The sequence below is a fragment of the Apteryx mantelli genome, chromosome 19, assembly GCF_036417845.1.
Source record: "Apteryx mantelli isolate bAptMan1 chromosome 19, bAptMan1.hap1, whole genome shotgun sequence".
NCBI lineage: Eukaryota > Metazoa > Chordata > Aves > Apterygiformes > Apterygidae > Apteryx > Apteryx mantelli.
This window is the reverse complement of record NC_089996.1, coordinates 13348159-13370900: the sequence shown is the minus strand read 5'-3', so window position 1 is coordinate 13370900 and position 22742 is coordinate 13348159. Positions and strand designations below refer to the sequence as shown.

The following is a 22742-nucleotide window of genomic DNA, read 5'->3' as shown; positions in this document are numbered from 1 at the left end:
CACAGCTGCCGGGCAGTGACGACACAGAGGCCACGCCCCGAAGCGGGAGGGGGACTTCCGCCCGCGAGCGCAGAAGCCGGTCAGTCGGCCGAGCCGCGGCCACGCCCACAGGGGAGGGGGCGGAGGCTCCGTCCAGCTCGGGCCGCTTACATAAAACAAAGGGCGGGTTCGGCGCCTTGCGTCACCAACCGGCTCCCAGCAGCCTCCGCGGCACCCCTTATATAACCGGCATCCGGGCAGCGAGGCGCTCTACATTCAGTGGCCCCCATCAACGGCGTCGGATCCGGCCGTACCTTTCGCTACCCACTTTAGTGACCGGGACCGTCTCGCCACCATCGCTTCCATCGCCATGCCCGGGTATTCCAGCGACAGGGATAGAGGGTGAGTCCGGGGGCCCGGCCGGCGCTAGCCGCCGCCAGCGTCCGGACTCTTAGACCGCCTATGGGGGTTTTGGCTGTTTTTTTTTAGCCGTTTAAAATGGCGGCGAGGCGTGAGGGTTGGGCCTGGAGCCCTTCTTCTCAGCTCTTGTCGTCTCCAGGGCTCCGGAGCTTCGCGACGGGAGCCGGGGGGGGAGGGGCGAAGGAGGAAATGGCTTTAGGAGCTCTCGGCGCCGCTGATAGCAGTCACCGTGTGCGGGTGGCTGCATAATCCAGGGCGGGGGCTAAGTCCGTCCGCCTCTGCGGAGCCTCTGACCGCTTATTAGGGGTGCGGTCGGGAAAAGGAGAATCGGAATCGAGCCCTCTCTGGGGAACACCCCGAGTATGGATGGCCCCAACAGAGCTCGATTCTTGTCCTTCCACACACCCTCTCCCCACGCACCTCGGCTGTGGGGGCGGACTGAGGAGTGGCGGGCTGGCTGGAGGTTTGTGGGTCAGTGGGTTGGCCGGGCGCTTCGTCGATGCCGGAGAAGCCTTGGGGGAGCTCTCGGTAGGGCGGTTCCCTTCTCTCCCTTCCCCCTCACCGGGGACGGCGGCTCTAGCTGTTGCTGGCAGAAGCCGGCCGGCTCCCGCTTTGTGTTGTGTAAGCGGATGTTAATGGCCGGCCCCGCCATGCGGTGACTGAGGGGAAATCAAAATGCCGGCTGCTGCTGCTGCTGCCTTTGTTCCTCCTCCTCCTCCCCCCGCCCAGCTCAGACTCTAAAATGGCAGCGGCTGGAAAATGTGGCGTAGACAGAAATGAGAGACAAAGGAAACAGCGCTGGCAGGAAGCAGCGGCCACTCAGCCAGGTCCCCTCTGGGAGCGCTGTGTTGTGTTGGGAGGATCGCTCCCAGCTCCTGCCCAGCCAGGAGTGGGGTGCAGTCGGGGCGAGGGAGGGAGCACCCCGCTCGGATCCGGCTTAGCGGTCCTCGGTGTGCGGGTACACTTTGCTTAGGGCCGTGCTCCAGAGCCGCGAGGGTAGGCTTTTGAGACAAGCCTCTCCTGAACGAAAGGACCTAACCTAAAACGCATGACCTCGTGAAAACATTGTTACCGAGAGGAGCCAGTCCTTTGGGGTACAAAAGCAACCGTTTACGGGAAAGTTGTCCCGAGATGTCATAACTGCCCCTACTCACTTTCTGTAGGCTGACACACAATGGCAGTGTCACTTGTGTGGAAAACCATTTTGATCCTGGGGGTTATACAGACGTTTTAATGTTCTTACTATGTTGTAGCTTGTTAGTAAGTGTCTCAGCTTCATTTTGTGCAAACTGCAAGGTAATGTGTTACTGTAGTGTCAAAATATGGCTTATAATTAGGCAAACTGTGGCATCTGTAACTTTGGTATGTTTTTGGAGTCTTAGTATGATGTATGTGAGGCTTATAAAACTGAATTGTCAAGTTACAGTTTGGTTGTCAAGATAATGATCCAGTCATACATATATGAAAAAGAGCAAAAAGTTACTCTTGGATTCTATATTATGGTGTATTCTTCTCTAGGTTTGGAGCCCCTCGTTTTGGAGGAAGTAGAGGTGGACCTCTCTCTGGAAAGAAGTTTGGAAACCCTGGGGAAAAGCTTACAAAAAAGAAATGGAATTTGGATGAACTGCCCAAATTTGAGAAGAACTTCTATCAAGAACATCCTGATGTAGTTAGACGTACTGTGGTATGTACCCTATCCAACTTGTGCAAAAATAAACAAATAAAGTACAAACATGCTGAGGGTCATGGGGCATGGATGAGGTAACTTAAAGGATAACTTTGGTATTAAAGCTTATTTCCAATCACGGGGTTTTTGTCTTGCAGCAAGAGGTTGAACAGTACAGATCAAGCAAAGAAGTCACAGTCAGGGGCCATAACTGTCCAAAACCAATTATAAACTTCTATGAAGCTAACTTTCCTGGTAAGTGCAGAATAGTGTACTGATAGACTTCATCTTAATCAAGCCTGGAAAAACTAAGTTAATAAGTTCTAATTTTCTCTTCAAGCAAATGTCATGGAAGTGATTCAGAGGCAGAACTTCACTGAACCAACTGCTATTCAAGCACAAGGATGGCCTGTTGCCTTGAGTGGACTGGATATGGTTGGAGTAGCACAGACTGGATCAGGGAAAACACTGTCTGTAAGTTTTGATTGTAACTTAGAATATTGCTGAACTTCAGCAGTGACAGTGTTGCCTGACTTCATTTGGTCTGAACACTTCTGGAAAGAGACTGTAATGAGATTTTTTTTTTTTTCCCCCCTCCCTCTCCAAACAGTACTTGTTGCCTGCCATTGTGCATATAAATCATCAGCCATTCCTAGAGCGAGGAGATGGACCTATAGTGAGTATTCATAAATGAAAGGAGATCTTAATTTAAAAAAGAATGTGGATTTGTTAGAGTCTACTTGTCCATGCTTATGTGAGTACAGAATGCTTTCCTATATCATAGCAGTATTGTATTTCTCATCATGAATAAAGTGGTTTCATGCTTCAGTAGTCTCCCAAGATTGTTTTGTAAGCTCAGATTTATTTATTTTTGTTTAAAGTTTTGCAGAACAGGGCTAGATGCCCTGTTTTGGAAATAATCATCCCCTGGAAACTGGTGACTTCCAAATACACTACCTAACCACACAGCATGGGCCAGTGTCTGGTGGCAGTTGAGATACTAGTTTACTTGGCTTTCTAGTTCTGTCTATTCAAATAAATCTTTTATTTATATTCTGGTGATAGCATAGTAGTATGTAATGGTCTTTCCATTTAAAACTTTTGTGTAAGACTAGAAACTTTGTTTCTTCATATAACTACTGAACTAAAAGCTGGACATCCTATTTCTAGTGTCTTGTGCTGGCACCAACTCGTGAACTGGCTCAACAAGTGCAGCAGGTAGCTGCAGAATATAGTAGAGCATGCCGTTTGAAGTCTACGTGTATTTATGGAGGTGCTCCAAAGGGACCACAAATTCGTGACTTAGAAAGAGGTATGGATAAGCCTTGATGCATCTCTCTGAGGCAATGTGGACACTACTTCAGCTGACTTACTGTTTGTGTTTTAGGTGTGGAAATCTGCATTGCAACACCTGGAAGACTTATAGACTTCTTAGAAGCTGGAAAGACCAATCTCAGGAGGTGTACTTACCTTGTACTTGATGAAGCTGACCGAATGCTTGACATGGGATTTGAACCACAGATCAGAAAAATTGTAGATCAGATCAGAGTGAGTATAAGTGGTATTTTTTTTATATATATATATATATATATATATGTATATCAGTATTACATAAACATGTGTGACTGTGTTCTTTAAAAACAAGATCAGTACAGTTAACTCTTCTGGGCTTGCCTGGGTAGGCTTTTTTTTGTTTTTTTGTTTTTTTTTGACTGGGTATTTGGCTCAACTTTGGAATCTTGTACTAACCCAGTCTCCTTCTCTAGCCTGACAGGCAGACTCTGATGTGGAGTGCAACATGGCCAAAGGAAGTAAGACAGCTGGCTGAAGACTTTTTGAAAGAATATGTACACATCAACATTGGAGCATTAGAATTGAGTGCGAACCACAACATTCTTCAGATTGTGGATGTGTGTCATGATGTAGAGAAAGATGACAAGTAAGTAGTCAGTGGGGACAAAATGTTCATAGCAGTACATATATATTTTTGAAGTGAATTGATCTTGAAGTTTTGGCACTGGTCTGATACTGCTAAATAAAAAAACCTCAGTATCATAGTCAGACTGGTAGTGAAACAAGCATGCACAGTACAGCGAGTTGATCTAAGTTCTAACTGTCACCTTTTCAAAACAAGGCTTATTCGCTTGATGGAAGAAATCATGAGTGAGAAGGAAAACAAAACAATTGTTTTTGTGGAAACCAAAAGACGGTGTGATGATCTTACCAGGAAAATGAGGAGAGATGGGTAAGTAAATAGTAGCTTGAACTTCTGTCAGTTACTCCAACAGATTGTAAACAAGCTCTTGAGCCTTCATGAACAACAACTTGACACCATGCTGTCAAAACTAATACAGCCCCACCAGGTGTCAGTTAAAATGCTAAAACTATTTCTAGAAGCTGTGTGAAAGGAACTAACTTGGAAACTTGCTTTTGCTGACCAATGAAACTACTCAACTAATATTTCAAGTTTGATCAATCAATTTATGTATCTTTCAGGTGGCCAGCAATGGGTATCCATGGTGATAAAAGTCAGCAGGAGCGGGACTGGGTTCTAAATGGTGAGTATTTTAGTGATTTCTTTAACTGTATTTTCCATGTTGGCTGATAAATGAAGAAACTGATGAGCTGCTTCTGTTACAGAATTCAAACATGGAAAAGCACCAATCCTGATTGCTACAGATGTTGCATCCAGAGGTCTAGGTTAGTACAACTCGTAATGCCAGTTGCCCAAAGTTATTTAAAGAAAGTCTATTGCTTTCTTTAACCTCTGCATTTTTCTAAGTTTTCTTCACATAAAGGTGCAGTCTTTGTGGCAAGGCCTAGGCATGACAATCGGAGGACTCGAGGGGGATGGAGGACTAGTGGAAATGATCGGCTGGCTGCTTCCAGTCAAATAGAGAGGTGAAAGCTGAGAGCATTGTGTGCCAGTAATCTTCAAAAGGCAAAGATCATCCTTTAAACTACTACCCCATAAACTGTTCTCTCATGAAATAAGCAGTTGCATTCACAGTTCACTTTGCCCTGGTATTTCTCTTCTCTCCATGCTTTGCATGATTTGCCATGGTGCAGTACTGTTAGTTTTGTGCATATTGTTTGCTGTGATCTGTGGGTCTTTGAATTTCAGTGAGTTTGCTGAAATGTCGAAGAAAATAATTACAAACTTCAATGTTCAATGAAAATTTTTTTTTTTCAACCATGAAATGGAGAGAGCAGCTTTAAAATGTACTAAGCCTTGTACAAATTGGTGAGTACTGGCACATGAAATCTGAGAAAAAGTCCACCTCTCACTTTAGCAAGTGGGGCAGGAAAGCAATGGCTTTTCTAAATGCCTTTGAAAGTCGAAGTTCCTCCACCTTTACATAGTCGTCATGTCGAGACCTGCCAGAGAGAGACACATTCTCAAGTGAACCCTGGCTTCTTGGAAGCGCTTGCCTAGACGAGACACAGTGCATAAAAACAGCTTGGTGACTTTTGGGGGACAGGTATGTTTTTCTTGCAGCTGCAGTTCAAAGGTCTTGGCAAGACGAACAGTGTGGCCCTTTTTTTTTTGAGCTTCTGATGAGTGTGTATGTGAAGGACCTTGTGTGTTTTTACTCTAAGGTCCTCAAATGAGCACATGAAGAGGCTGCTGTGAGCTTTAGTGGCCCTACTGCAAGAAGCATTCAGATGTCACTTGATGATTTGTAAAGGGGACTCTTGAGTTGGGATTGACAAGCAAATGCATACTCCTTTATGGTAAGGTTTTGGATCACAGGGTGGGTGTAAGACGGGAACAGATGGAGTGTGCATAACTTTCTCTTCCACAATATTCATGCAGAAATGGATAATTCTAACAACGTTCTTTGCAGCCATTATTTCCTTTAAAGTACTATTGTCTAACGTTTATCTCTGATTTGGCTGTTGTGGTGTGCAAAACTTTGTACATTGCCTTTTGCCACACTGCAACACTTTACAGATGTGGAAGATGTGAAATTTGTCATCAATTATGACTACCCTAACTCCTCAGAGGACTATATCCACCGAATTGGACGAACTGCCCGCAGTACCAAAACAGGCACAGCATACACATTCTTTACTCCTAACAATATTAAGCAAGTAAATGACCTCATCTCTGTGCTTCGGGAGGCTAATCAAGCCATCAACCCCAAATTGCTTCAGTTGATTGAAGACAGAGGTTCAGGTAAGTACTGCTGCTAACCACAGTCCATAGCTTGCTTCTCAAAACACACTGGAAACTCAAATTACACCTCCAACCTCTCCCTAAAATGGAAGTTGAAGGTGGCTTAGGTGCTTGTTATGCTGACCTGAAAAGGTATTTATTAACAAAAAAAAAAACCCTACACTCTATGCGTGTTCTGTGGAGCACCTTTTAGTGCACCGTGACTAATGCTGGTCAAAAATACACTTCTGACTTGAGTTACTTTGAAGTAATATGCTTGACAGGGCTTGTTTCAGTGTTTTTTTTATTTTTCCCCGTGGCTGGAAAAATGCATGGAGTGAACAGTGTCCCATTGGCAAGATCAGAGTGACTTTTTGTCTTCATGCTACCACTTACATTACAGGAGAGAGCACTTGTCTCAAAGTATGGCTTTGTCTTCTCCTGGGTTAAATTGACACCTTGTTCTATCCTAACGGTCCTCAGACTTTGTACCTAATGGGTCTACATTGTAACTGGAAGGCTTTCATAGTAGGCGTGTCTTGCTGGGGCCGAAACAGAAAGATATCTTTTATTTTTTTGGATTCATTGATAGTCAGGGGGCTATAAGTTTAAATTCATTCAGTAGACTAACCTAAAATGCAACCTTATTATATATAACTGTGGTCTTGTGGTTTTTTTTTTGTTTTGTTTTTTTTAATAGGTCGTTCCCGAGGCGATCGACGTGACAGATATTCTGCGGGCAAAAGGGGTGGATTTAGTAGTTTTAGAGAGAGGGAGAACTTTGAGAGAAATTATGGTGCACTAGGAAAGAGAGACTTCGGAGCAAAAGCTCAAAATGGGGCCTTCAGTGCCCAAAGCTACAGTAACGGAACTCCTTTTGGAAACGGTTTTGCAGCTGCAGGCATGCAAGCTGGCTTCAGGGCTGGTAACCCTGCAGGAGCTTACCAGAATGGCTATGATCAGCAATATGGAAGTAACATTGCAAATATGCACAATGGCATGAACCAACAGCAGTATGCATATCCTGCCACTGGTGCTGCTCCTATGATAGGTTACCCAATGCCAGCAAGTTATTCTCAATAACTTAGTGTATTTAAATGTCTCAGTTTTTCATAATTGCTCTTTATATTGTGTGTTATCAAGACAGGATAGTTATTTAAGAAATGGGAAATGCAGAAATGACTGCAGTGCAGCAGTAATTATGGTGCACTTTTTTCGCTATTTAAGTTGAATATTTCTCTACATTCCTGAAACAATTTTTAGTTTTTTGTACTAGAAAATGCAGACAGTGTTTTCAAAGTAAATGTACAGTGATTTGAAATACAGTAATGAAGGCAGTGCATGGCCTTCCAATAAAGATATTTGAAGACCGAATTTTCTTTCAAATGGCAATTTTCTCAACATGTGCACAACTTTACATTAATAGAATGTCAAATGTTTTTATATTAAATTCTAGAAGGGTTTCTCAAATGTGTCTGATTAAGCAGTTAAGATAAAAGCATATACAAAAAACAGCCTTGCCTTGATTGGACTAGATTGCTTAGCATGGCAGGCTCCACTTTAAGGGGGAAGAAAATTAAAACTGGCTTCTAAACAACTATTGGAAACAGTACTCTTCCCTGCCTAACTAGAGTAGGGCCACTTTTGGAAAACATCCATTGGAGTAATGGTATAGCTAAAATCTTGCTAACCAAAACTCTGCTGAAGTGGTGTTGCTAATGAGCTTCTGGGACAAATGTAGGAATTTTTTTCCTTTTTTTTTTTTTTTCTTCTTTGCAGCACCATAAGTGTCTCCTTCACATGAGCAAACGTGCAGACTAGGCTTGAGTGTAATGTACCTACAGCTGTCAGGCCTTGTGAGTTAGCATGCAGGCTTACTATGAGCTTCAGAGATACGGGAAGATCTTAGTATTAAAACTTCAAATTACACTTAAACTGGTATTGAGCAGTGATTTCTTTATGGAAGTGGGGGGAGGGAACTGGGTTACTTTTCAGTGATCAGAAGCTTCGACATTCTGCTTTGGAAAGAAAAGCAACTGTTTTTTCCAACATACTTCATAGATTTCCATCCCCCCCTCCTTCCCCCTCCCTCCCTCCTGAGATTAGCAGTACATGCAAATAAATACTCTCTAGTCTCAAAGCAACACGCATGCTGAGCAAAAACAATGTTCTAAAGCATCTCCCTGATTAGATGCGTAGCTGGAAGCAAACAAGCACTTGATGCTTTCAAGTGTAGTAGCTTAAAATTCCAGTTAATACTGACCTTCAGTTCCCTCCTCCCACTTGTTTCTTGTTTATCAGTAACAATGGTAAGCTTTAGTTAAATGCTTGTAACTTAAAACTATTTAGATCCAGATCTAGTACTGTCAGTGTGAAGTCCAGCAAATTGATCATTGCTCATCTTTGAAACTTGAGGTATTTGCTAAGTTTCTAGATCAACTACCTGAAACTAAAAACACATGTAAAACTTGTTTCTGTTTAAAATTTTACTTTTGCTAAGAATACATATATTTATATATAGTTATATATTTAAAAAAAATTATTGTTTGTAAATTAAAGCTGAAAGACTCAGGTCTTTCAAAATAAAATGAAGTGATGCAGAGAGCTTTTAAATAGCCTCTTTCTCCCTTTATATGGGAGATAGCACCAAACAAATTTGTTAAAGTGAAACCCATACGAGCATGTGTAAGTCACACTGGTTAAAAAGGATGTTGAAAGCTTAAGCAGGAAAGATTGGGAAGGTGTGCACTTCATTAATGATGTATTTTAGTAGACTTTTTTCAAGGCTATAGATTCCTGATGGACATTTGTGGAATTAGGTGGAACTTGGCACCTGCCAAAAACTAGTCAGCTACCTCTAGAAGGTGAAGTAACTGTCAAGCTCAAATGGAGTTTGACCATCTTGCTTCTAGATGTGATGTAGGGTACTGGGCTGGTATTTGTTGTCTCCTCTCCCCCCCCCCCCCAAAACAAGTGTCCTTTAAGACGCATCTGGGGAAATAAAGAGGATGATACCTTGAATTTTTTAGCTGCATGCTGTGTATTGCCTTCTGGTGTTTCTGAATGAAAATGGGGTAGGGGAAATGCTTCCTTAGGGAAAGGTCTTGCTCAGTGTAGTGCAGGCCCTCCCCTGATATATGCAATGGTGGAAGTAAAAGGAGCTATGCTAAACAATATTGTTTTGGTTCTGGGCCAGATCTAGTGCTAAAACTGAACTGAGGGCAGGTCTGCACTGTAAATAATTGCGATGCAGTATTCTCCAGGCTGGGTCAGGACAGCAGGCTTTAAACTGGATTAATTTTGCTTAGAAGTTGCAACTTTGTGACCACCAGTAACAGAAGTAACAAGCAGCTGACCTAGTGGCCTACTAACAAGTTGTCTTTTCAGCTCTCAGTCTCACTCCTGTGGGACTGAGTGTGCAGAAGAGAGCCCATGCTGAGATTATTCCAGTTCACTGGGCCTTAACATGCATGAATTTTTCATGACAAACAGCACACTGAATGTTTTGTCCTCTTTTAAGCTCTGCCTTCTGGCACTGGTACAAAGCCGTGATTAAGCATGCATGGAAATTTCCACTGCTCTACTGCTGCACCAGGCGGCCGGCTGGAAACTTCAGCAGCGCTATCGAGGCCCTGGGCTTCCCCACCCCGTTACAGCAGCAGAACGCGCTGTTGTAAACATGAGATTTCATCTCTGCGGTTTCGACGCCTCCTGGCTAGAAAGCCCCGAGGCCGCTCCGAGGAGATCTGCGTTTGCGCTTCCCCTAGACGCCGGCCTTTGCACCCCACGCCTGCGAGGCCTGACTGATCGCCCCAACCCCCCCCCAAGCGGGCAGCTCGCAGCCGCCGGGTCCCGGCCCGGCGCCCCCTCTCCCCTCCCCGGCCGCCTGGCGCCGAGTGAACCCGGGTGGGCCGGAGAGCGCGAAGCAGCCGTGAGGGGGCCGCGAGAGACGCCCGCCCCGCGCGGGAACCGAGCGCCGCCGCCGCTGGGCGGGCCGGCAGCTGCGCATGCGCGCTCCGCGCCTCATCGCTCCTGCGCGCGCAGCCGTGGCGCGCGCGGCGCATGCGCGGTGCTCGCAGCGCCCCTCCCCCCTCGCCGTGTGAGGGAGGGGAGGAAGATGGCGCTGGGCTGCGGCCAAGGGGCGCGTCTGTGCGGCCGGGCTCGCTTGGGGCGCCCCGCGCTGAAGCGGCGGGCGCCGGCTGCGGGGTCCCTGGCGCGGCCCTACGCGGCGGGCGGCGGCGAGGCGGCGAGCGGCGAGGCGCTGCTGGAGGTGTGCCGGCGGCGGCACTTCCTGCGGGGCGGCGCGGAGCCGCGGCCCTGGCGCGCCTACCTCAGCGGCTGCCCGCCGGGCTTCGGGCCCCTGGGCGTGGCGCTGCGCGGCAACCTGGCGGCGCAGTGGTGGGAGGCGGTGGCCGCCTTCCGGGAGCAGGTGTTCGCGGCGGACGCGCCGCTGCACGGCCCCGCCGGCCCCGGCGCCCCGCTGGCGGGGGATGATCTCCGGCTGGTGCCCTCCGAGACGCTGCGCGAAGCCCTCCGGGGCGGGGGCCGGGAGCCGGGCGGCCCCTCCGCCGAAGAAGTGCTGGGGGCCGCGGGGCTGCTCCGCGAGTCGCTGCTTCCCGGTAGGTCCCGGGGCCGGGGGAGGCTCTGGGCCGCCCGCTCGCGTTTCGCTGGCAGGGAGCGAAGCCGCCGCGTTGTTTCTGGCCGTGTCAGTCCACCGGCTGGGAGCTGGTGTCCTTTCTACGGACCCGAGCGGCACGAGTGCCTGAACGTGCATCTCGCTCTTCGCGCGTTTAGGAAATGGGCTCATTAAAATCACAGTTGCCAAAGTACCCAGAGCAATCGTGCTGTACAAGCCGCTGACCTAATGTTTGCACAGCATGAAAGCTAATTAGACCGCATGTATAAATGGACTGTGTAGCACAGGGATCTTAAATTCAGTATATGATTTCACTATAATTAAAAAATTAAAGTTCTTCCTGTGGCTGCTAAAATTAATTATTTGTCTTTTGACAGGTGCTTTAGCACAGTATGTTAACTGTTTAGAGTTGGTAAACAAGAGACTGCCTTGTGGCCTTGCTCAAATTGGAGTATGTTTTCACTCTATTCCAGAAAGTGAACAATACAATGAAAACCTCAGCAGGTACAGTAATGAAGAGTGATTAATCCCTTTTTATACTTAAACCACTTCTTTGAATATGTTTTGCTTTTGGATTATATTTGAACACTGTCTCTTGCTTTTTTCCTATTATTTTTGAAGGAGTTAATTTGCTGACCTTGCTATTGTTTAAAGAATAGGCGAAAGGACCACGTCTTCCCTTGTATGGTTTAGCTCTGCCAGAACTGCAGGACAATGGCTTGATTACTGGTTACGTCAGAGACTCCAATGGTGGAGAAAGGTATTTGCTTGTGCTCTTCTACTGTTTTTAAGATAGGAAGTCTTGGCCTTCCTGTCCCCCCCCCAGGGGGACTGGACTTAATGATAAGTTTTTTGTAGCTATATTGCCAGTTGTTCATCACTGAAATGCATGTATTTCTTGCAAGAAACAGAAAAACTGCTTAAGATTATGACAAATCTGTTAAGTAGTTCATAACATGACTTGCAGACAGGCAAATGTTTTGCTTTTGTACATGATTTGAGATCAAGGTGCTATAAAACAAAAGTGTTTTGGTTTGTGATTTATAAAAAGCACGTGGTACTTCAAGCTAAAGCATATCATGGACTTCCGCTTGCCTTACAGATTTATTTGTTGTGATTAATATAGCATACATAGTAATGGGTCACCTCTTATATCTTTAATTTTCAGTTTGCAATAGGCCCATCTAACTTCAGCAGCAGTGACTTTCAGGATGAAGAAGGAAGAAGAGGATTTAATTTATGCTATGACTTTCCTTGGGGGAAGGAAGCAATAGAAACATTGATAAATCTCGGTGATACTGAACTGTTACAAATGTATCCAGAGGATAGATCAAAATTACTTGTAAGCCTTAACTTAGTTTTATGATATTAAAAATGTTTCTTGATTAAAAAATGATGCGTGAGAGAAATGATTTTTTTGGTGATCCAGTTGCTTGAAGTGTGACCATCTTTTTATTCTGTTGTGGTAAAAGCAATATAATTGGTACTTTGCAATCAGACCTCCTTTGGATGATCTTATCATTGCAGATAAAATAGGCATGGAAGCTAAATAATTTTTGCATGGAGTTAATTCTGTGAAATTAGAAATGAGGTATATTGACAAGACAGCTGTTGTCAGTTGCATAGTCTTTATTGGTGAGCTGTTGTTAAGACAAACTGTGTGTTTCCTTGCTAAGTTCACGTCAAAAAGATTCTGTAAATGCTTCCTTTTATAGCTTGTCCCATTCCATGCTTAGAAGTACTATGTATGTGGCTTAAAGAATCATAAGCTGTGCACGTGGCTTTATAAAAGTTATCACATTCGATAAGACAAAAGGGGGAATGGAGCGGAGGGAAACTGCTCTACTGAATATATTGGACAGGGGGAACATGCCAGTCATCTTAATTTCTGTTTTTGCAGCTTTCTTATTTTTTGTACAGAAGTTGGAAAATATGGCACTTGTTAGGTGAGGTAGTGATTTCTCAAAGTGTGGAGACAGATTCTTGTGGTCACTTGGAAGTAATCTACACACTTCCAAAAGAAAATGCAGTTTCAAGTGTATTGCGAGTAGATTTAAATTTATTATCAGAGAGTAGGGACAAGAAAATATGGCATCTTCCTCACATGTCTTACTTTCCCCAGTGTTACAGTCTTAACTAGTTATTATTACACTCTAAAATTGCCAGTAACTCTTTTTAAATATATGTCTGACTGTATTTTAAATGTGATAAGGGTGCTTGAGATCAATGCTTCATTACACATTTAAAGTAAACAGAAGACCCTTTGAGGCAGTGTTTGAGGTATCCCTCTGTGGGTTTTTTTCTTCTCAGGGCCGAGATGGAAGGAAGAATGTTATTCCTCATGTTCTGTCTGTGAGTGGAAATCTGGACCGAGGAACATTAGCGTATCTCTTTGATTCTCTACAGCTAGTTGAGAATCCATTAATGAAAAAGAAAAATTCACAGAGAAAGGTAACTTTCTGCAGAAAGCAGAGGAAGAACAGATGGTGGATGAAGGGTCCAGGTCTAAGTACAAAACTTGAATAGAAAAAGTCACACCCCAGGTCAACACAAATATATCCGTAAAAGCCCCAGGATAGACTGAACTAGCCAACAGTGAAGTGCTTTTGTTAGTTTAGAGCAGAGTGTTGGGTGCAACCTTGTTGGTCAGCTGTTGTGGTAAACTTAAACAGAGACATCTCCCTCTCCTTTCACATCTCCATTCTCTGTTCCCTTCCCCAACAGGTGCAGACAGAACACTTTTTACTGATAGCAACAGACTGGGCCCATGGTACTGCCTTTGCAGTCCTTCCTACCCACATACGCAATTTTTTCGCCTATTCTGAGGTCTTTGCTTCTCTCTGATGCTTAGTGGGCTGTTGTAAGTGATGGTGGAGTTATGAGGAACAATGTAGTTGCTAAGTGGGAGAAAGGATGTTTGGGGAGGCTTCTTCCAGCAGAGTTTGCAGGTTGCTAGAGAAGAGTAGAAAAAGTGGGTCAGAGATGGTAGTGGGTTATTTTTCTCAAGGACCATTATTAACTCTGCTTCTACGGTGGTTTTCTGGAGTTCCCGAGTGCTAGCTTTCAAACAGTACTTGTTACTCAAATAAGTGTTCTGTCTCCTTTAAGAATAGGCGGTAGACTGGATGTGATGTGTCTAGTGGGCTGTCTCTTGGATCTCTGGCTTTATCATAAAAGATGATGCAGCTCTGCTGGCAAAGCTTCATTTTCTTTACAGCACTCAGCTGACGCAGAATAATTTCTGCCATGGTAATGTAGCTGGCATGTGTGCTAGTTATATCAAGTATGATTTGCTTTCTTTCAGGTTATGATTTTGTTCTATGAGACAAATTATGCATGTTTAGAACCTTTTCTAGCAAAGCTGCTTTTTCATTCAGTAAAAAAAATGAAAAAATTTCAAATGGCTTTTTTAATATTCTGTAGTTCTGTTTAAATGTATTTAGTGTAGATAGTAATCTGTCACTTTTTGTAACATTAGGTACTTAAGCTTCACCCTTGTTTAGCACCTATTAAAGTGGCCTTGGATGTAGGAAAAGGTCCGACAACAGAGCTGAGACAGGTATGTTGTAAGAAAGCATTTTAATTATGAGCATGTTGTCTTCTGTTATAATTCTTACAGTATTTACATTTGGGGAAAATCGTGCTGCTACTTTGTGGTTCTTGGAGAGTCATGTTTGCATAGGTTCAGTAGTGCTTCCACTGTGTAGCTTGTGAGTTTTGGCGCAAGGAGTACACCATGGAAAGTGGGAAGCAGATAACCTGCCTGGCTTTAATGTACTCCTTTTACTATTAATAAAGTTGATACTAATTTTATGCAAAATGGAAGAAAATAAAATCAGCTTAATCTTGCATAATTACATAATGTGGGTTACATCTTCAGAAGGCTTTTTGTTTGTTTGTTTTTTAAGTCAGTTATGTTTAAGAAATACACACAGAAGGGAGAAAACTTACCTTGGCATATTTTTTTAATAAAAATGGAGATCTAGCTGCCAAGTTGCTTTCCACTTTGCGCTTGTTTTAGCCAGTAAATTAATACCAGTTAGGAATGCTAATATCACACATACTACAGTTTGAATGGCTTCTTTGTCTAGGATTTCAAACCCTCAAAGACTGTCTCTTACTTTTGTTTTTAAATAAACACAGGTTTGTCAAGGATTATTCAATGAACTGTCAGAAAACAGAATTTCTGTATGGCCAGGATATCTTGAAACCATGCAGATATCTCTGGAACAACTTTATACAAAGTAAGGAAAAATAGTGTTTTGTAAATTAAACTATGAAGGTGAAAGATGAGATTCTGTGAACTAGTGAAAATAAACCAGTTCTCAATAAGCAGTCATCATGTGCAGTAGCCAAGTGGCTGAAGGCATGTATTCAGAACCATACATTTAAACTTGATTTTTTTTTTTTTTTTTTAATGAAGAGCAATGCCAGGTAGTTCACTTAAGAATTAAATGAACTGTGCATCTTTCATACTTTTCTATTGCTATTGCTGTTGCTCTTGAACTGTGAAGTGCCTGTTAGAGACCTTCCTATGAAAATAAACTTCTTAAGATGAGTCATTAACTTGCAGAACTGATTTATTTTCCATTTTTGCATCTGGGCTGGCATCTGTGTTTCATTCTTAAGTACTGTTTCAAATCACACACCATATCTGGCCTTGATCCTAAAGTTTTTCAAGCCTGGAATGATTACTAATGGTATATTTGATGGAATTCTTTGTGCAGATAAATAATATTCCAGTAAGTGATCCATACACAAGTTTCAGGCTGATCAGGAGTGAATTTTGAGCATATCAATGAATATTTTTTTCCCTTACAGAAAACATATATGAATAATTGTTCATGTACAGTAGTTTTCAAAGTAAGCCTGGTTATTAAAAAATAGAAAAAAGATATTCTGCTTCTACAAAAATATACATGTAATAGGTTGTTGGATAAAATTCTCTTTATGTTCTGAAGTGACTCAATAACTTAAGGAAATTTATTGAGAAATAAAGGAATGGTAACAAGAAAATGTTATCTTCACTCTTGACTTAGTACAGTGTAACAAAAATAAATATTTACAGCATATGGTCATTTGTACATAACTTATCTCAAATTTTCATACACCAAAAGCAGTAACAGGTGTGCTGATCTCTTTTCAGATATGATGAGATGAGCGTTCTCTTCACCGTATTGATAACTGATGCTACTCTGGAGAATGGAGTGGTCCAGCTGAGAAGCAGAGACACCACCATGAAGGAAATGATGCACATTTCTAGGCTGAAGGACTTTTTAACTAAGTATGTAACATCAGCGAAAAACATATAGACTTAACTCAGTCTAATAAAAGGAATTTCTTAAATCTCTGTGCCTGAACTGACTTTCCAGGGTGTCACTGGTCCAGTGATTTCTCTGAAAATAGTTCCACTAAAGCTTGTTGGTGCATCTCTTTTCTGTCAAATCTGGACCATCTAGGTTTCTAGATTACCCTGAAAAGAGGGAAGAAACAAACTTGTCCATCATTAGCAGGGCTAACTGTATTCTTCTTCATATCTTCAGTTTCACTATCTTATTGAAAACATTCAATTCTAACTTAAAAATTCATCTTCCATCTAGGTATTGCTAATATATGCTGCCAAATTATGGTCTCTGCTGGAATATAAATGGTATTTTATACAAAAGACTTTCAAATATTAAATTTAGAAAAGTTTAATAACATTATTTAATCTTTCTAATATCTGTTCATGAGTGTATTTTATCACATGGCCTCTGTTCTCCAATCCAGCATGTAAGCTACTATGCCTTGCACTTGATTTAAAAATAATAATAATAATAAATGTATTAACGGTAACAGAGGAATTAGAAGAAATCAGTTGTAAATAGTTCTCGTCAAGCGTTTTTGTTAGACAGAATTTTAGTAGACAAAAAAAAATTTTAGTAGACAGAAAATCTGTGCCATAGAGTGAAAACAAGACTAATGTGCGGTTATGTTTATACTATACCTGAGTATTGTAGTCAAAATCAGATAATGAGAGTTGGAATATAAATGAAGCTGAGTGATTTTGATCTTCTGTAGATTTACTATGTGTATACAGCTTGTTAAGTTAGTATATTGAACAGGTGCTTTAAGGTGTATGCAACAATGCATGCAGTCACTGATAATCATTAATGTCACAGAAGACAAGAACTTGCCTTAAAATCTCTTCTGTTAACATGGTGCTAATGTAACTATAAATGGGTTATTTGCAACTGCTATACACTAAATAATATGAATTACTGCATAGTATAATTATATACCAAATATATAGCTGTCAAGATTGGACTAGACAATCTCCAGAGGTCCCTTTCCGTCTCAGCGATTCTGTGACAAATGGTGCAAGGTTAATACAGTATACCTGGGTGACTTACTGAAGCCTTGGAATTCTACCTAAACTGGCTATGGAACAACATTAAATCCACCCAGGCAATGAGCTTAAGAGACGTCTTAGAAACAGCCTACAGTAGGATGCAGAATCTCTTTCAGAATTAACTGCCCAAAAGTTAATTTTAGCCTCCCATTCCTTCTCCATCAAAGCTGAAGTAATGTTGAACTGTGAAGCTGCCATCCTTGCTGCTAGGTAACGACAGGTACAGAGGCCAAATATGGATCCTCTAGAATGTGCTTAGAGGACAGCACAGTTGGGATTATTTTTTGTAGTAGCTGACTAAACTATTTTTCATTATTTGTTTGTATACAATCCAGTTACTACTTCATGAGAATTACTCACTCGTCAGACATGCACAGGAACACAGATCTGAGTGAAAGCTTTCCATTTGGATAGCATTAATCAGCTCATAGTTTTTGCTTTCTGTTTGTTCATCAGATACACATAGTGCCAGACTATATACTATGTCCAACTTACCTGGCAGTGATTCCATGGATTTTTGTTTTTAATGGTGCTACTTGGGCAATAAGGTGCTGTTTGACTAATGGGTTTGGTATTTGGGTCTCTGAGTTCCAATTTTTACCTGTTCTGCACTTTGTTTCAAGTTGAAGTCCCTAGGAATTGTCATTTTGGGGATTTCACTATCAGAGAAAACTAACTTATTGTTTGTCTACAAAATAAGACAGGAAAACAACATCTGAGCATCATCTACTCTTTCTGTGCAGGCTCAGTGATGCTCAGAACATCTGAGGAGCAAAAGATTCTTTAAAATATGTAATTCAGTAAATCACAAGTGAGATCCTACCTTGTACTCCATCTCTTATGATGACCTTTGAATAGATTGTAGCACAGGTCCTCTTCTCTGCTAAAAGCCAGAATAACATAATCCGTCCTTTAATAAGGGTACACTTCAGTAGCTTAATATGCCATTAGCAGCTTGGTCACTGATAACATGGCCTGCATGGTTTCAAAATTAAGCTGTTGAGTTTTTGAATCATAAGTTGGTGATAGACCTTTTTTTTTCTTCCTTTTTTTTTTTCTTCCTTTTTTTTCTTCCTTTTTTTTCTTAAGTCTTAAATTTACTTTAATTTCTCTGTAGTAAGTAAGCAGTTTCACTACATAACTGCTACTCTCTAAAAAAAATCCCCAGCAAAATCCCCCCAAAATATTTTTGTGCACCCCAGATGTTTCACTACTATAATTTCAGGATTTTTACCTTTTTCATCTTCCTTTCTAATAACGGTAAAGTTGGCATACTCTTCTTCAGGTTTAATGTACTCTGGATTAAAGATGATGAACAAGAGGTAAGTACAAGAAGTTATGGCCAGGTCATTTTTATCTTGGTACAAAGCAGTGAGATTCAGGATATAAAATCTAAACATGCTTCTTGTAGCATGTATGGGCCTTATCAGAGCTATTTTCACTCTCTTTGCAGGCAATGTGGGTAGAATGTTGATTGGTATCTGGAACAAGAGGCTGCAGAGAGTACGAGGCAAACTGAGCAGAGCTGCTAGAATTCTGCTTATTTACCACCTGAGCAGGAAGGCAGACTTGTTGGGGGAGAATGATTCCCTTTTGGTATTTAGGAACAGGAAACATAGTATCTTTGTGTTTGTTTTGCTTGAAAATAGTGAAAATCATGTATAAGGAGGATTTGAAAAGATCTACGAGATAATAATTAGCATTGTGGCTTTCATGCAATGTCTTCATTATTGCATGTTTTCTACAATTGGAGTAGTACAATGTCTTAATTCAGTTGCCTTGTTGACTGTTATCTAGTGTTACTTCATTGTTTGAAGTGACTTTGAGTCTTGTCAAAGTTAAGAAACACAAAGAACTAACGTGTACTGAACAATTCAGAACAAAAGGCAGGAGCTGCACAAGTTTTCTTTTGCTACAACATGTATCCCATTTTTGACTCTTAGTAAATGGGCACTGTACTTCTGGTTTACTCTCTGGTTTTTAATTTTTTCCTCTGCAATGGCTGTTCCTATCTTCACCATGAGTTTCCAAATTCAATTCTTCATTTTTTTCTTTTCTGTTTATAGTAGATTCTTGTGTGAGACTCCAGAACCCTTTACCCAGTATAATCAAAGTTGCAGTTTTGGCTGTGTGGCTGACAGGTGGTAGACTGTAAATATGGATCCTGGGGGACTTCAAATGCTGCCTCTGCTGGTTATGGTCAGCACGCATGTTAGCTCACTAACTGGTAGTAGGGGTCCCTTTCTCCTTTCTTTTGCAATATCTAAAGGAATTGTCCCATACTAACTACAAATAGTATAATGGTATTCTTCAACCAAACTCTTGCAAGTAAGTTTTGTGTCTACACGGAGAGTGACGTCAACTTACCAATCTCTGTGTATATGACATAGTTTTCTGTCTCTTCTGCATTCATTGTTGAAATAAGGCCAGCTGAGGACTTAGCAAACTTATTTTTTTCTGCAAATTGTAAAAGAAACAAACACATATGCATATATACATATATACATTTCTCTTGGGGGAAATAAACAGCTCCATGATATTTTTTTTATATTTGAACATCTTAAATAATGTTATTTTCATGATTAATACTGCTCCTTAACCAAGGGCATTTTTAAAAGAATTTCTTTTCTTTATTATGGACAGTAAGGACCAATTCTTGCCAACATTTATGTATATATTTAATTTAGATATTGCTTTGCCTCTCATAGCCCAGGCCTGCCATCTAAAACATAGCTGAGAAGTCAATGTCTTTTAAGTGCCTCCAATTTATGTTGGTTAAGAGCAGAGTGACAACATCTAAAATTCCCAGAGCTTAATTCTGCTTGTAACGTGATGTTTACATATTAGAATGTGTTGAGGACATAAGTTAGCACCTCTGGAAAATGAAATAGACATTAAATAACTCACTTGCTTTACATGAAGGAATAATGAAAAATGGAATTGCCAGAGCAAATCCTATTGTCAACAACAGCAGGATCAGCCCAAGAGAAATGAGCAATGGTTGAGAACTGCTTCTCTCTTCTGTTAAAAAGAAAAAAAAAAAGTGTTTATGCAAATAAATGTTGTTTCATATTCTAAGTATTTTCTGTAACTTAAAATCAAAACTTTGCATTTCTTTCACCTTTCAGATTAACTGTGGTTAATAGAACTACTCAGGAGAGTGCAAACTGCACGCTGCCACAGCAGGAGGGAGTGTGCTGCAGCCAGTGATCTAGTAAGACTAATGAGATTGAAGGGCCCTCCCTTTCATAGGAACCAGAGAGAAAAATGAAGCTAGGATCTCCCCCAGGTAGAGCAACAGGAGAGCAAAGGTCTCTTCTAGCAGTGAATCCTTTATGGTCGTCCTACACGGTCACTTCAACTACCACTACGTTCTTGCATGGAATTCTGTCTTTTTACCTTAATTTTAAAAGAACCCAGGATTTTTGTTTTTTATTATTATTATTCTAATCATTATAGCTTCAACATAACATTGTGGGGAGAAAAATTATGCCTAAAAGACTTGCACTGTTACTAGATTCTGAATTTTGTGTGGTCCTTGTTTATTGACGATGGTAAATTGTTTGAAATGTGCATACCTGCTAATGTAAAGTTGAAACTGTTGCTGTATTTTGTGTTATTGGGAAAGCCGTTTTCAGCTCTGCATTTATAAGTTCCAAAGTCACTAGATGAATTGATAAACAGAGAAAACATAGCTGCTTCCTTCTTCTGCATCTTCATTGGGCGAGAGATGCTCTTTCTTTCTCTGAAGAATATGTATGTGATAGGAAGAGAACCATTTTCTGAGAAACAAGATAGTGTCACATTCTGTCCTTTCTTTGCTTGAGAGCTGGGTGAGCTTAACACTGGTTTGGAAACTGGCTCTGTAAAAAGAAAACAAAAAGACTGCATCACTGAGTACAGAACAAACTCCAAAGGAAGACAGCAACGCAGGCAAATGAGATGGGCCTAAGGGACAGAGGGAGCAGTGAGCCAGATCAGAGTAGCACTGCTGACCCCTGATACTAGTGGGCAGTAGTTAAGTTCAGCTCTGCAATCAAGGCAGGCACTCACTGCAGTGCAAAACAGCACCTGCCTCAAACAAAACCCTGGCGGAATGGATCAGACAGTGGGTGGCTCTGTGCTCCTAAAATAAAATGTGCTGGGAAGGTATACAGCAAGACCTACCTATAAGTGAGAAGTTGAGACTTTTGCTGTATTTTCCATCATTGGGGGTTCTATACTCAGCTTTGCATTTGTATTCACCCACATCACTGGCAGAGTTGATAGTCAGGTTAAACAAAACTGCGGTCAAGCCCATCCCATTTAGTGTGGCTACCTTCTGATTTCCTTTAAACAGTGTGTATCTGACAGGTGGATAGCCAGAGTCTGAGTGACAGGAGAGGCTCACATTCTGGTTCATCACTACTTCCAAAGTGCCCTGAACATGCCTGAGCGTGGGGCTGGAGATCATCTCTAGAAAGAAGAAACTTCTGAGTGAATTCGTTGCACCTATCATCCAAGTATCTCCCAGGTTATTCCCAAAATATGTTGAGGACCATGCTGTAGTTTTCTGTTGAAATAGATCATCCTAATATTTTTTCACCTCCAGTAGCAGGCAACACAACTTTGTATTTTTCAATGACAGTATGTAGCTTCAAACATTCAATGAAAAATGTGTATCTTCATACAAAAGAGAGCATATCCACACAAAGCCAACAGGTATTTAGATGAACCAACAAAAAACTTTTGTACCACAACAGCAATGACAAATAGAAGTATAACAGAGAAATACAAATATTATGGGGTGTTAGTTGTAGGAGAAAGTAGCCTTATATGCTAGTTGAGAGGTAGCATGTGAGCCTGCGAGTAAAGACAGTATTTTATCTGTGGCCCTGTGTAAATAGGCAGAATTAATCACGTGTAAACAGATCTAACTTTATCCTCCCCAACTTTTGAATAGTAGCAGCAGTAGCCTTGACTGTTTATCAAAATAGTTTGGTTTTATGGGATCACACAAGTACAACTGTGAGAAAAACCTGCAACATCTTTTCATAGAAAATGCTAATAAGCCAGCTGCGATTAAGATAAATCATGGCAATTCTAGAGTTATAAAATAGTTTTGAATAACTTAAAGCAATTTTGAATGTACATACAATTGTGTATCAGCAAGAAGAAAGTTAACTTTGCATAGAAAATTTTAAACTGTCTCATTGTGCGAACAAGGGAAAAAGTTTTTATTTTACTTGACAGCTTCAGACATTCTAGAATCCCTCCCCCTTTTTTGTGTGAGCAGTTGATGCCAAGACATATATCACAAAAATGGAGAAAAGAACCTACCTCTGCGTTCTGCAGTTAATTTCTGAATCTGCTGAGAGACTTGAGCTTAAAAGAGAAGAAAACTTTCAGACAAGAAACAATGGCTGTTGTTTAGAATTATTTGTAAGAAGTATGTCCTTGGCTTACCATAGGAAAACAGCAGAACAGTGAGAAAAAACATTTTCTTTCAAAG

General features: G+C 41.6%; 3 protein-coding genes across 11 annotated transcripts; 2 read left to right on the top strand and 1 right to left on the bottom strand.

Annotated features, from left to right (window-relative positions):
• The first annotated feature begins 233 nt into the window (after positions 1-233).
• DDX5 (DEAD-box helicase 5) lies at positions 234-8159 on the top strand. Of its 2 annotated transcripts, none has more exons than XM_013953082.2 (13): positions 234-357; positions 1918-2083; positions 2224-2320; positions 2406-2539; positions 2676-2741; positions 3236-3377; positions 3453-3613; positions 3832-4004; positions 4200-4310; positions 4562-4623; positions 4706-4765; positions 6021-6245; positions 6925-8159. In XM_013953082.2, the coding sequence occupies exons 1-13, from the start codon at positions 350-352 to the stop codon at positions 7305-7307; spliced, it is 1788 nt and encodes a 595-aa protein (XP_013808536.1). In that variant the 5' UTR covers positions 234-349; the 3' UTR covers positions 7308-8159. The 2 variants fall into 2 exon arrangements, with proteins under 2 accessions (XP_013808536.1, XP_013808535.1); XM_013953081.2 differs by having other exon boundaries at positions 234-381.
• Positions 8160-9224: 1065 nt separating this feature from the next.
• Positions 9225-20751, top strand: POLG2 (DNA polymerase gamma 2, accessory subunit). 7 transcript variants are annotated; one of them, XM_067308326.1, is made up of 9 exons: positions 10315-10843; positions 11238-11364; positions 11515-11620; positions 12029-12202; positions 13171-13311; positions 14339-14419; positions 15004-15104; positions 16007-16144; positions 20380-20751. In XM_067308326.1, exons 1-9 carry the CDS (start codon positions 10342-10344, stop codon positions 20459-20461), a joined length of 1452 nt encoding a protein of 483 aa, XP_067164427.1. In that variant the 5' UTR covers positions 10315-10341; the 3' UTR covers positions 20462-20751. The 7 variants fall into 7 exon arrangements, 6 of the variants coding, with proteins under 6 accessions (XP_067164432.1, XP_067164430.1, XP_067164427.1 ...); XM_013953134.2 differs by lacking the exon at positions 20380-20751 and adding an exon at positions 17153-17545; XM_067308327.1 differs by lacking the exon at positions 20380-20751 and adding an exon at positions 18705-19591 and having other exon boundaries at positions 10316-10843.
• On the bottom strand, positions 16184-22742 carry MILR1 (mast cell immunoglobulin like receptor 1). 2 transcript variants are annotated; one of them, XM_067308333.1, is made up of 9 exons: positions 22697-22742; positions 22571-22615; positions 21419-21706; positions 20830-21114; positions 20159-20272; positions 19619-19708; positions 18486-18548; positions 18075-18226; positions 16184-16333 (listed from the first exon to the last, which is right to left on the bottom strand). In XM_067308333.1, the coding sequence occupies exons 1-8, from the start codon at positions 22728-22730 to the stop codon at positions 18180-18182; spliced, it is 966 nt and encodes a 321-aa protein (XP_067164434.1). In that variant the 5' UTR covers positions 22731-22742; the 3' UTR covers positions 16184-16333; positions 18075-18179. The 2 variants fall into 2 exon arrangements, with proteins under 2 accessions (XP_067164434.1, XP_067164433.1); XM_067308332.1 differs by having other exon boundaries at positions 18075-18548.

Excerpts from the sequence above, each read along its gene's own strand:
- DDX5 (XM_013953081.2), top strand. The coding sequence starts at position 350 with ATGCCCGGGTATTCCAGCGACAGGGATAGAGG. Across the intron at positions 2,540-2,675 it reads GATCAGGGAAAACACTGTCT|TACTTGTTGCCTGCCATTGT; the intron begins GTAAGTTTTGAT and ends CTCTCCAAACAG. Across the intron at positions 3,614-3,831 it reads AAATTGTAGATCAGATCAGA|CCTGACAGGCAGACTCTGAT; the intron begins GTGAGTATAAGT and ends CTCCTTCTCTAG.
- POLG2 (XM_013953134.2), top strand. The coding sequence starts at position 10,342 with ATGGCGCTGGGCTGCGGCCAAGGGGCGCGTCTGTGCGGCCGGGCTCGC. Across the intron at positions 10,844-11,237 it reads CCGCGAGTCGCTGCTTCCCG|GTGCTTTAGCACAGTATGTT; the intron begins GTAGGTCCCGGG and ends GTCTTTTGACAG. Across the intron at positions 13,312-14,338 it reads AGAAAAATTCACAGAGAAAG|GTACTTAAGCTTCACCCTTG; the intron begins GTAACTTTCTGC and ends TTGTAACATTAG.
- MILR1 (XM_067308332.1), bottom strand. The coding sequence starts at position 22,730 with ATGTTTTTTCTCACTGTTCTGCTGTTTTCCTATG. Across the intron at positions 21,707-22,570 it reads ATTAACTGCAGAACGCAGAG|AGATGATCTCCAGCCCCACG; the intron begins GTAGGTTCTTTT and ends TCTTCTTTCTAG. Across the intron at positions 19,709-20,158 it reads TATTCCTTCATGTAAAGCAA|AAAAAAATAAGTTTGCTAAG; the intron begins GTGAGTTATTTA and ends TACAATTTGCAG.